The sequence below is a fragment of the Crocodylus porosus genome, unplaced genomic scaffold (genome assembly GCF_001723895.1).
Source record: "Crocodylus porosus isolate Cpor-Errol unplaced genomic scaffold, CroPor_comp1, whole genome shotgun sequence".
In the NCBI taxonomy this organism is placed as follows: Eukaryota; Metazoa; Chordata; order Crocodylia; family Crocodylidae; genus Crocodylus; species Crocodylus porosus.
The window spans coordinates 47,417,728-47,430,868 of NW_017728907.1; the positions used below are offsets into that span (position 1 = coordinate 47,417,728).

Consider the following 13,141-nt stretch of genomic DNA (forward strand, 5'->3'; position numbering starts at 1 on the left):
CTCTGGATGCATTCTTACCTCTGATCTAAATACCTGAAGTGATTTAAAAAAAAAAAAAAAAAAGGGAATTGCTCGTTACCTTTGGTTACCTTTGGTCTCCAGAACGCCTTCGCACTGCTCTGGCAACGTGGAATTGTTCCAAGGTTTCGACAGAACTGGAGATCCAGCTCGAGAACGTGCCAACATCCGTGGAGGTTTGTGCAAGGGCCTCTTGCCCAGCCAGGCCTCGCCAGTCCTGTCCTAGGTGCAGGCATGAAGCTCATGGAAGAGCAAGGGACCGAGTCCCAGAGGAAAATATAATTGCTTGTGCTTCTGGAGACCTAATGCTACTTTGGCAACAAGTAAAAAAATCCAGGAGACCTCTAGTCTTGAACTGAGCCTTAAAAATAAATTCCCTTTCATTGCCTCAGTCAGGAGAGACAAACAGAGCTAACACCACAACATACCAACTAGGCTGTATTTCTGAATTTATTAGAAACAGCTGTCAGTACATCCTTCTAAAACAGTTACATGTTAATGTGCTTTATTGGAATTTTTTATTGCATTTTTTTTTTGATCTAGAGCAAGTAGGCCCAGGATGTTTAGTGTCTGGGATTTAAAAGCCCAACCATCTACTAAAAAAATACAGCAAAATCGTAACACATCTGGTGACAAGTACAGCGTTGCATTACTGATCTAGAAACTACAGTATGACTCGTCTGAAAACACTAACATACAACTGGTTTCTTTATGAAGCAGTTTGTTTCTTTTTAAAAGTTAAACTACATGAATTCCTTTAATTTTTTTTGACTACACCGTAAACGACAGAAGAACAGGTTTTACACAAATAACAACAAGAGTACCAAAGTTACATGCTGGAATTCATATGGAAAAAACCCAACGGCTTCTTGAGAAGCAGGTTCTAAACAGATGCAGTATCCCTTAAAGAAAAAAAGAAAAAAGAAAAAATGCAACACAACTGCAAAGGGCGTCAAGGAGTGTGCTGTCATCTCAGCCCTCCGTACAAGTCCAAACATCCACCCATCCCTTCGACTGGCCCACACGTGTACACAAAGAGTCCATTCACGACGCGATGCACACACTTCCCATCCTTTGCACATTAGCTCTAGATAGGATTATCATTAGGTTCACTTAAAACGTGCAAAAATTACCGCATCTTGAAGGAAAATGGGATTATTTTTCTTTTAAAAAAAAACCCTTTGCTTTGAACAAATGTCAATGCATCATCCCAGAGTAAAGAATTATCAACAAAACCAGTCCAACGAAAGAAATCATAACCTAGAATCTCAAAAAGCATTAATCAAGATGGCCGTGATAAACCCAACTTTGTCTAAATTTATGTGTAAAACGTGCAAATAGTGAACTTTGTTTCACTTAAGGGACAATGCCACTTATGGCTAATGCATATCCATGTGTAAGTGAAGATATTTTACATAAATCTATATACATACAGTACACACACACGCGCACACACACAGATATGATGCAGACCATTACAATCCCACGGTGCTGTAAACTGCCAGATATACAAAATCAAGAGGTTTAATCAAAGGGATCCTCACTTGATGTACAAGTCACTCATCCCCCAAAATTCAATACTTGTTGCACATGAATGAACTATCCCAGGGCTAAGCTTGCAGCTGGCATGAAGGGGTTTGCAGCTCCACTGAAGTTAATAGACTTAAGCCAGGGACAAATTTGGTCCTGGGACAGTACCATGTCATCTTTGCCTTTTGACACCACCACTTTTCTAAACGACTGAGCCCACAGTATGACCACTGCAGAACTCAGCAAGCCCGTGGTTAATACTGGAGGTGCTGAGTGTGTAGGGGGAAAAAAAAGTGTTACTCTCAGTTGTTAAAGCCCATATACTGAAAGCAACACGAATTAGCAGAGTCGGAACAACAAAGCAAAATAAATTACATGACTTCAAATGAAAGCCACTTTTGTCTAATACTGATGATTGGGAGAAGCTACTGATTGGCTGAGCTGCCTCCCTTCGTTTGCTGTAGTGTTCCAAGCACATAAAGGCAAATTTTAATCCAGGTATGTCTGCATTAGACATAAAATGGGGGTGGGTTATCTGCCAGAAGTGATCAAAAAAGGGAGATCTGCATTAGATGTATGGAGCCAGCCTGAAGACTCGCATTTTAAGCTCTGCCCTCTTCTAGAAGAATTTGCAATCTATAAACCTCCCGCTAGAACAAAGGGGAGGGACTATGAAGGGGGCTCAGGGATTTCCCCCTTCCATGGAAACAATTCCTGCCTGCAGAATGTTGGAGTTACCAAAGTTTGAGAGACTTTTCTACACCGCTGTCAAAACACGCTCCCAACACACACAAACAGGACTGGTTACTATATGGGCCGGTAGCTTAGTTTACTCTTCCTGCCTGCACAAGCTGAGCCAAAGGAAACAAGCGGGTCAGCAGTGTGAGTTTCCTTCAAATACAAAAAGGAGATCTCTATAAAAATAGCTGAATTAAGTCCCCGAGGACTTCCAGCAGGATTCTGATTCTCTCTCTACAAACATGCACATTGATTTAAAAAAAAAAAGGTATAGCCAGTTATTCTAATGCTGCCTAGGCAAATGTCAAGAACAGGTCCACTTTGCAATCAGATTTTCCCTTTGTGAAGACGGATGGGAGTCCTGTTCAAGAGAACTGTCTGCTCCTTGATCAAGCTACAATCAGAAGATGCTAAACCTGGATTTTCAAACATATTTTCTCACTTGCATAAGCCTTTGTAAATGTTACCTAATTTTACCATTCAGAGTAAATATTGGCACAAATCTTTGTTCTTCAGGAATATACTGTGGCTTTGCTGTTCACAAAACAGACATTAGTGATTTAAATTACCAACGACAGATGAAAACTAACAAAAGCAAGCAGGACTTTACGACATAAAGGGTGCATCTATATGTGAAAGGCTACTGCACAATAACCAAAAATTACTGCACAGTAACTATGGCAACTTACACCTAGTAGGTGCTGTGCAGTAAGGTACATGTAGACACCTTACTGCACAGTAACCCTGTGTGTAGATTGACTTGGGGGTAACATTATTAGTCCCAAGTCAGTCCACACAGCATTACTGCACTGTAATGCCTGCACTTGTAGACGCTGGTGTAAAACCCCCTTACTGCGCAGTAAACGCATGTGTAGACACACCCGATTTAAACAACACTCCAAACCCAAACTTACCAGCCTACTTGGTTAAAACTGCATTTGGAACCTGTCTCGCAAACCTTACCTCCCACCACAAAGTACCTGTTTTATATCTGCAAAATGCAGCGCGCGCACACACACACACGACTTGCTCACATGGCAGAGTTTTATTCCCTGTTAGTGTAAAGAAGAAAAAAAAATAAAACCTAGACAGACATTCACACAACAGAAAAGATTGTTCAAGTACCAAATAAGGGGCTTTTCCAAACTTGTCAAAATGTGACACTCCTTTAGCAAGTCTGCTGTTTTAAAACAGCCATAGCATTCAGTTATGGATGCATTATGATCCAGGTTTGCACAGTGAGCAAGTGTTAGGGCAACCAAGATTCCCACCCCCCCTAGCTCTTAAAACAGCAAAGTGCCAACATTCATTTCCACAGTGCCCATTATGGCTACTTGGCCTGGACAAGGCTGAGATTTGCTTTGACTTCTGTTCTTTTGAAACGTGAGTACAAATTGGAATTTGGATTTCATAAGGTGGGCAGGCAGGATTCTCCTTTCACATGGAGTTTTCCACCAAAGAAATCTCTTGCTTACACTGGTATATGTGAGAAAAAACTAGATCCATTGCACGTGGAGTAGACTTTGCTCTTTTAGTCATATTTGGAAGGGTGTGTGCATGTGCGCGCACATGTGAAAGGGGCATTGGATTTTGATATGGAGAGGAGGGTGGTACTAGCTAAGAACTCAGACCAAGAGGTGCAGAGCAGTTACCACAACCCTACTTCCAAACATAGGATATTTTCAGACTATTTATCCTCTATTTAACTAGAAAATAAACCATCATGAAGCACTGGTGCAGCAAGCCATCTCTCTGCAGTCATCCATTGCTCCTCTGTGCCCTTCATTGTACTTGCCTCTCAGTCTGCAACTGATTAGCATGACAGACACCCATAGGGGCTCATTAAAATTGTGATTATTAAAAAGGTGTAAGGGGAGATTTGGAAGTTTATAAACTTTAGCAACGGGTAATTCCTGGCTGATGTACTGTGCGTAACGGGCACAATGGGAACTGTGGAAGTAGATCTTGTTTCCCATTCATGAGAAAGCAAAATACTGAATCACCCCATGATCCCTGCAAATGTAGTTCAAAACAGATAAGAAACTGTGCATATTTGAAAGTTTCAACATTATTTTCCCCATTTAACACTGTGCAAAAAAGGTTTATTCAAATCTACATACATTTAATACAACGTGGGTCAGTGAGACTGGTACTAGTCCAGATGCAGTCAGGAAAGAGATGACTGCTCCAGTAAACTGAATACACTGTCCTCCCCCACGTCTTCTGACCCTTGAAACCAGAACGTTTCAGCACTCTATGCATACACAGTATCACATGCTGTTGGTTTAGAAGAGTTTTCTTCCTTTGTTTTATCTTCATATCATCTCTTATGCATTTGTTTTAGGCCTGCAAACAGCTGGTTTTAGTATTGGGGCCTAATCTTGCACCTGACAGGCCCAATTCAGTTTTCTAGGTCCTGGAGTTAAAAATGGTGACTGGGAGTAGTGGCATAAAACCCACTCTGAATTAAAGAATCAGGCCAACCAAAAACAAGTGGAAATGGGGACAAGACCCTGAATGGATTATACCTGTTACATATTTCGGTCAGCTTTGAGACCCATTTTTCTCCTGCCATGAGTGCAAAAATTGATGCAATAGTAGGTGTGCAATGGCATGTGAGTACAAAAGTGGGTCAACACACTAGCAGCTGTGTCTTATGTGCCTAAATCAAGTGCATAAAGACATACTGGCAAAACAGGAGCTCTCAGGGATGGAAAGGGCAAGCAAGGGACTTCTAGGTAGAATTTGAACGTGGTCCTAATCTGAAAGTTAGGGGAAAGTAATAGGAAATGCTTCTTGATGGCTTTTAGCTTTCTATTACATATTGCTCACAGCAACGCAGCACCTGGGATTAGGGAAGAGGTGCGAACTAGGAGGGGGACAGGTTCTGAATTCAGCCACACCACTATAAAGCCAAAGTAACATAGAAGCCAATGGAATTCCTCTGTATTTATGCTGGCATAACCAAACACAATATCTAGTCTAAAATGTCACAAAAAATGAAGGCAACTAGGGATACTTCTGACACAGCTCCATTCCCCCCCTCCCCGGTACAGCTACCATTGGTGCTATGGGCCTGCAAATCATGGCGTGGTTTAAAAAACCTGACCTTTCTCAGGTTAAAACAATATAATTGCTATGGTGCTCACAGTTCCTACAGCAAGATACTTAACAGTCAGGTTGCCCTTTCAGCTTAACTCTTTTCTCTTGTGAGTGAAAAATCAGGGATAAACTTCCCATGGACTTCAATGGAGTCACCATTGTAAGCAAGAGAAGAACTCTGACACAGAGGTAGATTTTTTCTAAGGCAAAGAGAGCCATTAAGTGCCCAACAGCCACTGATTTTTCATTTGGAGTTAGACACCCAACTACAAAGTATACATCTGACAAACCTTCCTCATCATGAACTTGGATTAGCGTCAACATGGGAAGGCATGTTAGATGTAGAGAGGAGTTGCCAGAGTAGAACATACAAATTACTCAAGAGATGCAGTTTCTTCTTAAAGAAGAATTTCTGTTCCTGATACTACAATTGGAAATGTGATTCTGGCTTTTCACTGAATGCAGCTCAGCAGCCACATGGATGCAAAATAGGAAGGAAACTGGAGTCTTGCATTTGTCTTGCTCTTCTCACACAGCGATCTATATGCTTGATCTATATGCTTCAGTCTGTGGGGCTTTTTCAGCTGGACAATTCTTCATCTGAAGATCACATTCTAACTGGGTAACCAGCACCTGGATGTACCCAGGGGCATAAATAGTGCAAAATAAAGTGTTTCTTGGACTCACCAAGCAACCTAGATTGCCCTTCTTGCTAGCATTTCAGTGCTCAAGACTTGTCACTTCCCTGCTCAGGAATTATTAATTTTCTGCTTAATAATACTAACTTATAGTGCCTTTGACTGGTAATTTCACAATGTAAACATTAATTAAGCCTCCACGTGCTTGGCATTATTCCCCAGGGCTTATAAAAAGAGTCTAGGTTCAAACAGGAAGCCAGTAGCAAGATCAGAACAGACCAGGGAGTGCCAACTTGCAGCCTAGTGTTTGAGTGATTAGACTGTCTCCCTTCCTGTAGAATGGGCACATATCAGAATGTACCACTGTCAATGAAGGAAGCAAGATTAAATTCTTTCGCTACACACTGAATAACTACTTTGCCAGGTCTGCCTTGATGCCAAACAAGGAAAAAAAATAAAATGTGGCAGAAATGGCTAATTTAGAGACCAATGAGGAACAAACAATCAATAGCCAAGGAAACAATTATTTTCTTTTCAAGTGAAACTATTCCTTGGATTTAACTCGTTAGGAATTGCTACACCTGACAAAAACATGGCTACTTAGTCCCATACTGCTACAGGTAAACTAATGCTGGCAAGTGCCTAGAAGTCTGTTAGCAGTGGATTGATTTCCAGAACTGGCATCACTGGATGAGTTGGTGTTGAGGTTAGTGTTTTGTCAGCTGGGCAACATTAATTATGGCTACAAGAAGAGGAATTAAGTTCAGCACCTGTAACATCTTGCATAACCTTGACTTCAGTGGAATGACAGACCAGAATCTGGTTTATGACTACCAATTCAAATGGGAACTCTAGTTATGAACAGGAGCAAGTTGGAGGACTATGACTCAGGTAATTATTTGGTATAACAAGCCATCCAGAAGCATTGCATTGCATCTTTTCTTTACACTTACATTTAAAACGTACAAGGGTTTCAAACAGAGTAGTTAAATGTTCAGCAACAACTCAAAATAAGAGTGCCAGCTTCATTCTGGTTTACATTCTGAAGCATATTATCTTAAAAATTGGGAAGAGGAGAGTGCTTTCAGGGATGTGAAGAGAGGAGGGAAGGGAAGGGGGAGCTATTACATCAAATCAGACAGATTAGTGTTTTCATAACCACGCAAGAAGTTTTAGCTTTTCCTTTTATTTGTTTCAAGTTTTGGTGTAAAAAGTATGTGCGGATGCTAACGCAAACTTTCCCCAGAAGTGCTCAATCCAGTAACAAGTAGTTTTGGTGGGTTCAATTTGGTTATGTTTCCTTTAAGCGAAGACCTGTAGTGCCATTGAAACCAAAACTTTGTTACTGTTGGTAAAAAATAAAGCAACTTTTCTTTATAAGGATTTTCCCCCCATTTAAATAAAAACCTGAAGCTTTCCCATAATTCCTTTGGTCTTCTCTCACCAAATTCCATGCTACCTCAAGACAAGCCCTCTTTTGGAAGTTCGGCTGAATCGCAGTGAAGCTGTTCATGTAGCAGAGAACATTGCTGTTGTAGAGTTTCCCCCTAGTTCCTTGAAGTTTAAGACTGAAAGACTGTACTGATGCCTCTACAGAGGCGCCCACATTATCTCTACAAGAACGAGAAAACAAAAAATCCCAATTAAAAGTTCTGCTGAAGGTGCCTGGCAAAAAATCCTCTCCATAAAATGATGTTTTGCTTCCAGTTTCTTTTTTTGTATGAATGTTGAGTTTATTCCCCTCCCACAAAGGAAACAAAAGGATCAGTGTAAAAGCACAGCTGAGCTTTAGGTAGCACCAGGACACCTACACCCAAGTTGTCGTCTTGTCGCTGCTAGGCCTCTTTGATTCACATTCACAGAATCACTTCTTGTGCAAAACAAGCAGTCTAAGGAGAAAGAATGCCCTCCAAGTTCTAATAAAAACTGTAGAAAAAAATCCAAGATAGCCAACACTTTTCTCCTCCCTGCAATTTATCTGCAAAGGGAGGAGGGCATCTGTGCGTAGACAGGATAGGCAAGCCTGACATTTAAGGAATCATTGTGTTGGACAAGGGATGTCTGCTGGTAATGAAGGACTAATTCCTTAAGTGTGCTGTACAGGTTATATGGTTCTGCAAACCCATAACCCCTTGGAGTGCTGTAGATCACACAGTGTTTAACTTCGCCATCAGCTCTGTAAGGAAAGAAACGACAGTTTAACAAGCAGGAACAAACCCGAGAGCAACACAAACTAAACATTAAGAGGCAACAAGTCCAGCACGGATACTTTACAACCAAAACAAAGAAGCCTGGTAGAGAAGAGGAATATGGCCACCGCAGCAAAGAGCCCGTGAAGGAGGGATGCTTCCAGAGATGGTGGCTAGGCACTCTTACAGTGTGCCACAATGGAAAGAAACTAGTCATGGGACAGCTCCTTCCTGCCATCCCAGTGCCCACTGTTTGGTCCTGCAGCTAAAAAAGGGTCAGCATTCACTGGCTGCTGGCTTTCAGCAAGCCTGACTAGAACTTCACTTACTCTTCCCAGTGGCCTTTCCTTAGAGATTAGTGGAGTGGTTCTCAAAAAAATCAGCTATATAAGTCATCTCTTTTGCAATTCAAACACTAGACATGTGACAGTCATCTCTTCTAGACAGCTCCCACTCCTCTAGGGACATGTAGCCTGCTCTAGCTCTAGAAGCCTCCAAAAACAAAGCTTGCTGTAGATCTGTACTTCAGAAGCCACAAAAGAGAAATGACCGAGTGTGCAGATGCTGAGGTCTGGGTATGTATGTCCATGGATAAAAGGATTCCTCTACAGAATTTCTAAAAGGTACCTCCATAGCACAGAGGCATAATTTGACTCATTACTAAATAAAGGAAGGTAGGGGGAAAAAAGACAAAAAGGAAAACCATAAAGAAGCAGGAAACAGTGTTATGGGCTTGAAGAAAGCCTCAGAACATGAAAGCCACTCCTTTTGCTGTAAACTGTAAGACACTTATTCAAGCAACAATTCAGTTCGACAAGCCCAGTGAACTAAACCAACAAGATCTCTTGGGCAGTTGTTTGTTAAATGAGGTTTTCAGGGGTTTCCATCAAGTGCACTGTGGGTGGGCAGCAGAACTAGGGAGTAAGTACTCTTGGGACTTTCACATGACAAGGGCTCCTGCTGCACCAGGTCTCGATGTTCCAAGACCACCCAAACGCCCCTCCTGAAGTGTCAGTTAAAACAGACTAAAGTTGCACTAATCTTACATTAAAACAAGTGAGAAGGAGAGTCAAACCCAGAATAAAACATGAATGCTCAGAACACCCATTTCTCACAAATGATAGTTTTCCTTAAAAAGTGCCACCATGAATTTAAAGTATAGTAGAAATGTGGATCTGGAGTTTGACACATCTGCAGGTCTCAAAACAATAATCAGAGCATTTCAGCTCAGCTTCTGCTAGCCTTCTTCTTTGGAAGAGCATGGGAAAAATTTAGCCCCCACTGCCCTCCTTAAACGATACATTATTATGGAGCTTCAATATGTAATGCTGCAAGACTGCAGCTTGGTAATTTTATGATTGAAGTTATAGACCCATAGGGTTGGAAGAGACCTCAAAGGTTACCTACTTCAAGTCTAAAGGTGGCAAGAACCACAATACCTGTGGTTCCAACTCAAATGGCTCTAAAAAACTGCTAATTTTAGCTAGCCTCACACTCTACATACTGCACTCATTTGAGCACATTAAGGTCTACAGTGACTTGTTTTCCCTAACAAGTGTAAATGGAAGATGCCCAAGATAGACAGTCAAGAAGTTCCTGAGGAAATCAGGTCACAAAGAACAGACTTACACCACAGAACAAGCATAACATCCTTTCTTGCTACTTTCTCGAATTAAAAATGATCCGTCAGGTTTCCCACAGAGCAAGTCTTCTGCCTGGATACGGTTGAGATCCCCAACAAACCAAGTTTTCTCATCGTAGTGTGGCAGATTTTCATCTTCTTCATTCACAAAGTACGTACTACAGAAGATGAAACTTGTTAGCTCAACCACTCATTTACTGTAGGACTCAAGTCATAAGGAGGAGGATTTACTCTTGCATAAAAAAAAGGTACAACACAAAACTGGGAAGAGGTTGTTCAAATTGGGAGGTCAGTCTCCTGTGTTTCCTTGGCACCAGCTAAGACTCCTTATTCCCAAAAGATAGTTGTATGCACATCAGCTCAGCACAGAGCTGTTGGCTCAAATGACACAAAGCTTCCAATGGAGAAAGAATGACCATCCTTTATAGAGAAATAGGCATTTCACATTAGTGAATGCCTCAACTGGAAGTCTGAGCTCTGCCACTTATCAGCAAGACTAAACATACAAGGGCACTTACTCATCAATATTTTCATTCTTGATTCCCAGCCAGTCATTTATTCGCTTCTGCCTCACTCCTTTGTGATTGAGCCATCTGCCAGAAGAGAAGAGAGGGCATTAATCTCTTTCCTAGTTGTTGGTTACTGACCAAACAGAATCAAGGGAAGCTCAGAACACAGAACCCAAGAAGAATGTACTGACAGTCACAGGTAACCCACCATGGGAAAGCAAAAGCAGGCTCAGAGCGTGCAAGGCTTATCCTCTGACACTCTTGGGGACACCCTCTTCACAGGGTTGGGGGAGGGGCGTGAGGAGGAACAACAGAAAAACTAAGATGCCCTTTTCACTGGGAGGGATGGTACGAAAGAGCAGGAGCAAAAAAGGGACAGCCCGTAAACACTAGAAGTTACTAGAAGGAATGGGCCAAGCCTCCTGGTGATGGCAGCCCGCTTCCCTCCCCCCCCCGCCAAAAAAAAAAAGTCTCGTCACTATTGACGTCTTCCTGCTTTCCCCTGAAGGCATCTGGGCACCAAGGAGTGTGGTGTGCCTTTTTCAAGTACTGGCCAGGTTCAGAAGACTATGTGCTACAGTGCACCATCTCTTCAGACCCTACTGAATTGAATTCCTACTCCTATTGGCAGAGGGTGGGGTGGGGGGAGAAAGGAGGGGAGAGTGAGCATGACACACAAGAGCTTTGCTTGCTGCTCTCCCCAGCTTTGTTCCACCAGCTTCTGCTCATGTTTAATAAAAAAAGTGAATGCTGGATGACAGCATCCATCATCCTTTTTGCTTCAGCTCACAAGAATCCTACACACGTTGCGAATCCTGGCCTGTAGCAGATATGGTCTGACAGCCAACTGCTGCAGTAATTAAGACACAATGTTACTACAGGAGCAATGGAAAGGATAACCCAATCACTCTGCATTTTGGGTCTAGTGCATTAATGCCAACAATTCTGATCATAAAAGAAGCTACACTCTTGTTACCATCATGAGCACAGAGAATGATGAAGACTGCATTAGCTAGGTTCATCACTGGCACTGCTTTGAGTGACGTGTGCTTTGCCTACTTACACAAGGTACTGATCTCTGATCTTGCGCAGCTGGATGAGATCAGGTTTGATACTGTTCATTTTCTTATCAATTTCCCTGTTGTCCAGAGCTTGTTTCTTCAAATCCTGCTCCAAACGCATTTTACTATCGTGGATCTCACCCAGGCGTGATTTTAATTTCTCATAATTCATCATGATTCTAGAAGGAAGTTTGTAATGTTTAAGCAGAGAAATGGAACAATTCTAGTCCAGAGGGTCTAGCCTTGAGAATGGCTTGCATCTTTATGCACAGAAAACCCCCCAAAATAAGATATAGAAGTGAGAGTTTTATTTCCCCTCATCTAAACATCAGTTTAATTATTACTATGGTAAAACTCTAGATTAAGTGCAGCTCTATCCAAAAAGTGACCAATGGTGTGTCCCTTTCCTACCCTTGGTCTGCTCCTTGTGTAATAATATTCAGATCCTATTTTAACGTGTTTTCATTCTTAACAGGTATTTTTCAGAGCGAAATAGCTTGATTTCTCCTCCGCTCTCAGATTCACTTACTAGGTTCTAGTCAGTTATGTAACTCTAGTACAGGTGTCTGACAGCAGGGTTTGTCCTGTAGACTTTCAATATTGGTGATTATGTGCAAGCTAGAAAGAACACAACTTGGACTCTCAGATCTCAGATTAGCTTGCAGGCCTGGCAATGTTGGGAGAGGGACCCCTCCCCCTGAGAGACACCCCTCAACATTCCTTCACTTTATCTGTACAAATAATGGCACAATCGACATAGGTTCAGAGTGAAGCATGGAAGCACCGTGGTATCTTTTCAGACTAGAATCGATTGTTAATGACTTGACTGCCATTTTTATGAAACCCCATCAGCTTAGCCACCATATTTATCCTTTTGATTATAGTTTCAGCTATTTGGCATTTTATTTGCAAATATCTCAGTAGGAACATTTAAGACACTGGCAAAAAGCAACTGCTTATTCCAAGAAAGGAAAGCTTATTATCTACTCTGCACAAAATGTCTGACAATATTTAATTACTGCATAACCCTACACAAAAGTGGGAGCTTAATTGCAAAACCTCTTTGTCTCAGAATCAGACTGTTTGGAAACAGATAGCGCCTCACTGCTGTGAAGTGCTGCCTACATTTATGGCACACTACAAACATTTTCAATACAGAAGAAGGGAGAGGCTGGTTTGCAGTAGGTAGCTGCCCAAATTACTACAGCAGCTTTAGATGACAACAATGGTGATTCTTTAAAGGATTATGTATTAAACAGGAAGGATTGCATTGCCTTATTGTGCTTGGTCCTGACACAGCTGAACAACAAGGGTGACACCTTCTTAGAGGGTTTCACCCTTAACCATTGATTTCTCTTACAGGGTTTTGTCAGATAACCAGTCTTGTAACACAAATGCATTTTTAAGGGGGTGGTGGGAGTAGCTGGGTTTCAACGTATCTTTAGAATCCATTCTAAAGAATATTTTGATGCAATTCCCACTGGATTTAAATGGCTTCTGGATTCCTATTAGAAGATCCACTGACAGGTACCAGCAATTGAGTATGGTCTACATTGAAAAGGGACTAAAAAACTGTGACTGGAGGGGTTCCAGCTTTAAAGCAGTTCTGGTTGCCATATCAAAATGTGCTCATATTACAGGCAAAAAGACCCTGTCCTCCAACTGCATTTCATGTAAATTCAATTGGGGTCCAAGAGCTGGACTAGATGGCATT

At 41.7% G+C, this 13,141-nt stretch overlaps 1 protein-coding gene across 3 annotated transcripts in view; it reads right to left on the bottom strand.

Annotated features, from left to right (window-relative positions):
* Nucleotides 1-450: 450 nt before the first annotated feature.
* The window catches only part of PIK3R3 (phosphoinositide-3-kinase regulatory subunit 3), a 129,099-nt gene continuing 116,408 nt past the window's right edge, over nt 451-13,141 (bottom strand). For all 3 annotated transcript variants that reach the window (XM_019531351.1, XM_019531352.1, XM_019531353.1), the window contains 4 exons: nt 11,430-11,606; nt 10,376-10,450; nt 9,845-10,015; nt 451-8,202 (listed from right to left, as the gene is read on the bottom strand). In XM_019531351.1, coding sequence (XP_019386896.1) covers nt 8,001-8,202; nt 9,845-10,015; nt 10,376-10,450; nt 11,430-11,606 — 625 coding nt within the window. In that variant the 3' untranslated portion in view covers nt 451-8,000. The remainder of the gene's footprint in view (nt 8,203-9,844; nt 10,016-10,375; nt 10,451-11,429; nt 11,607-13,141) is intronic.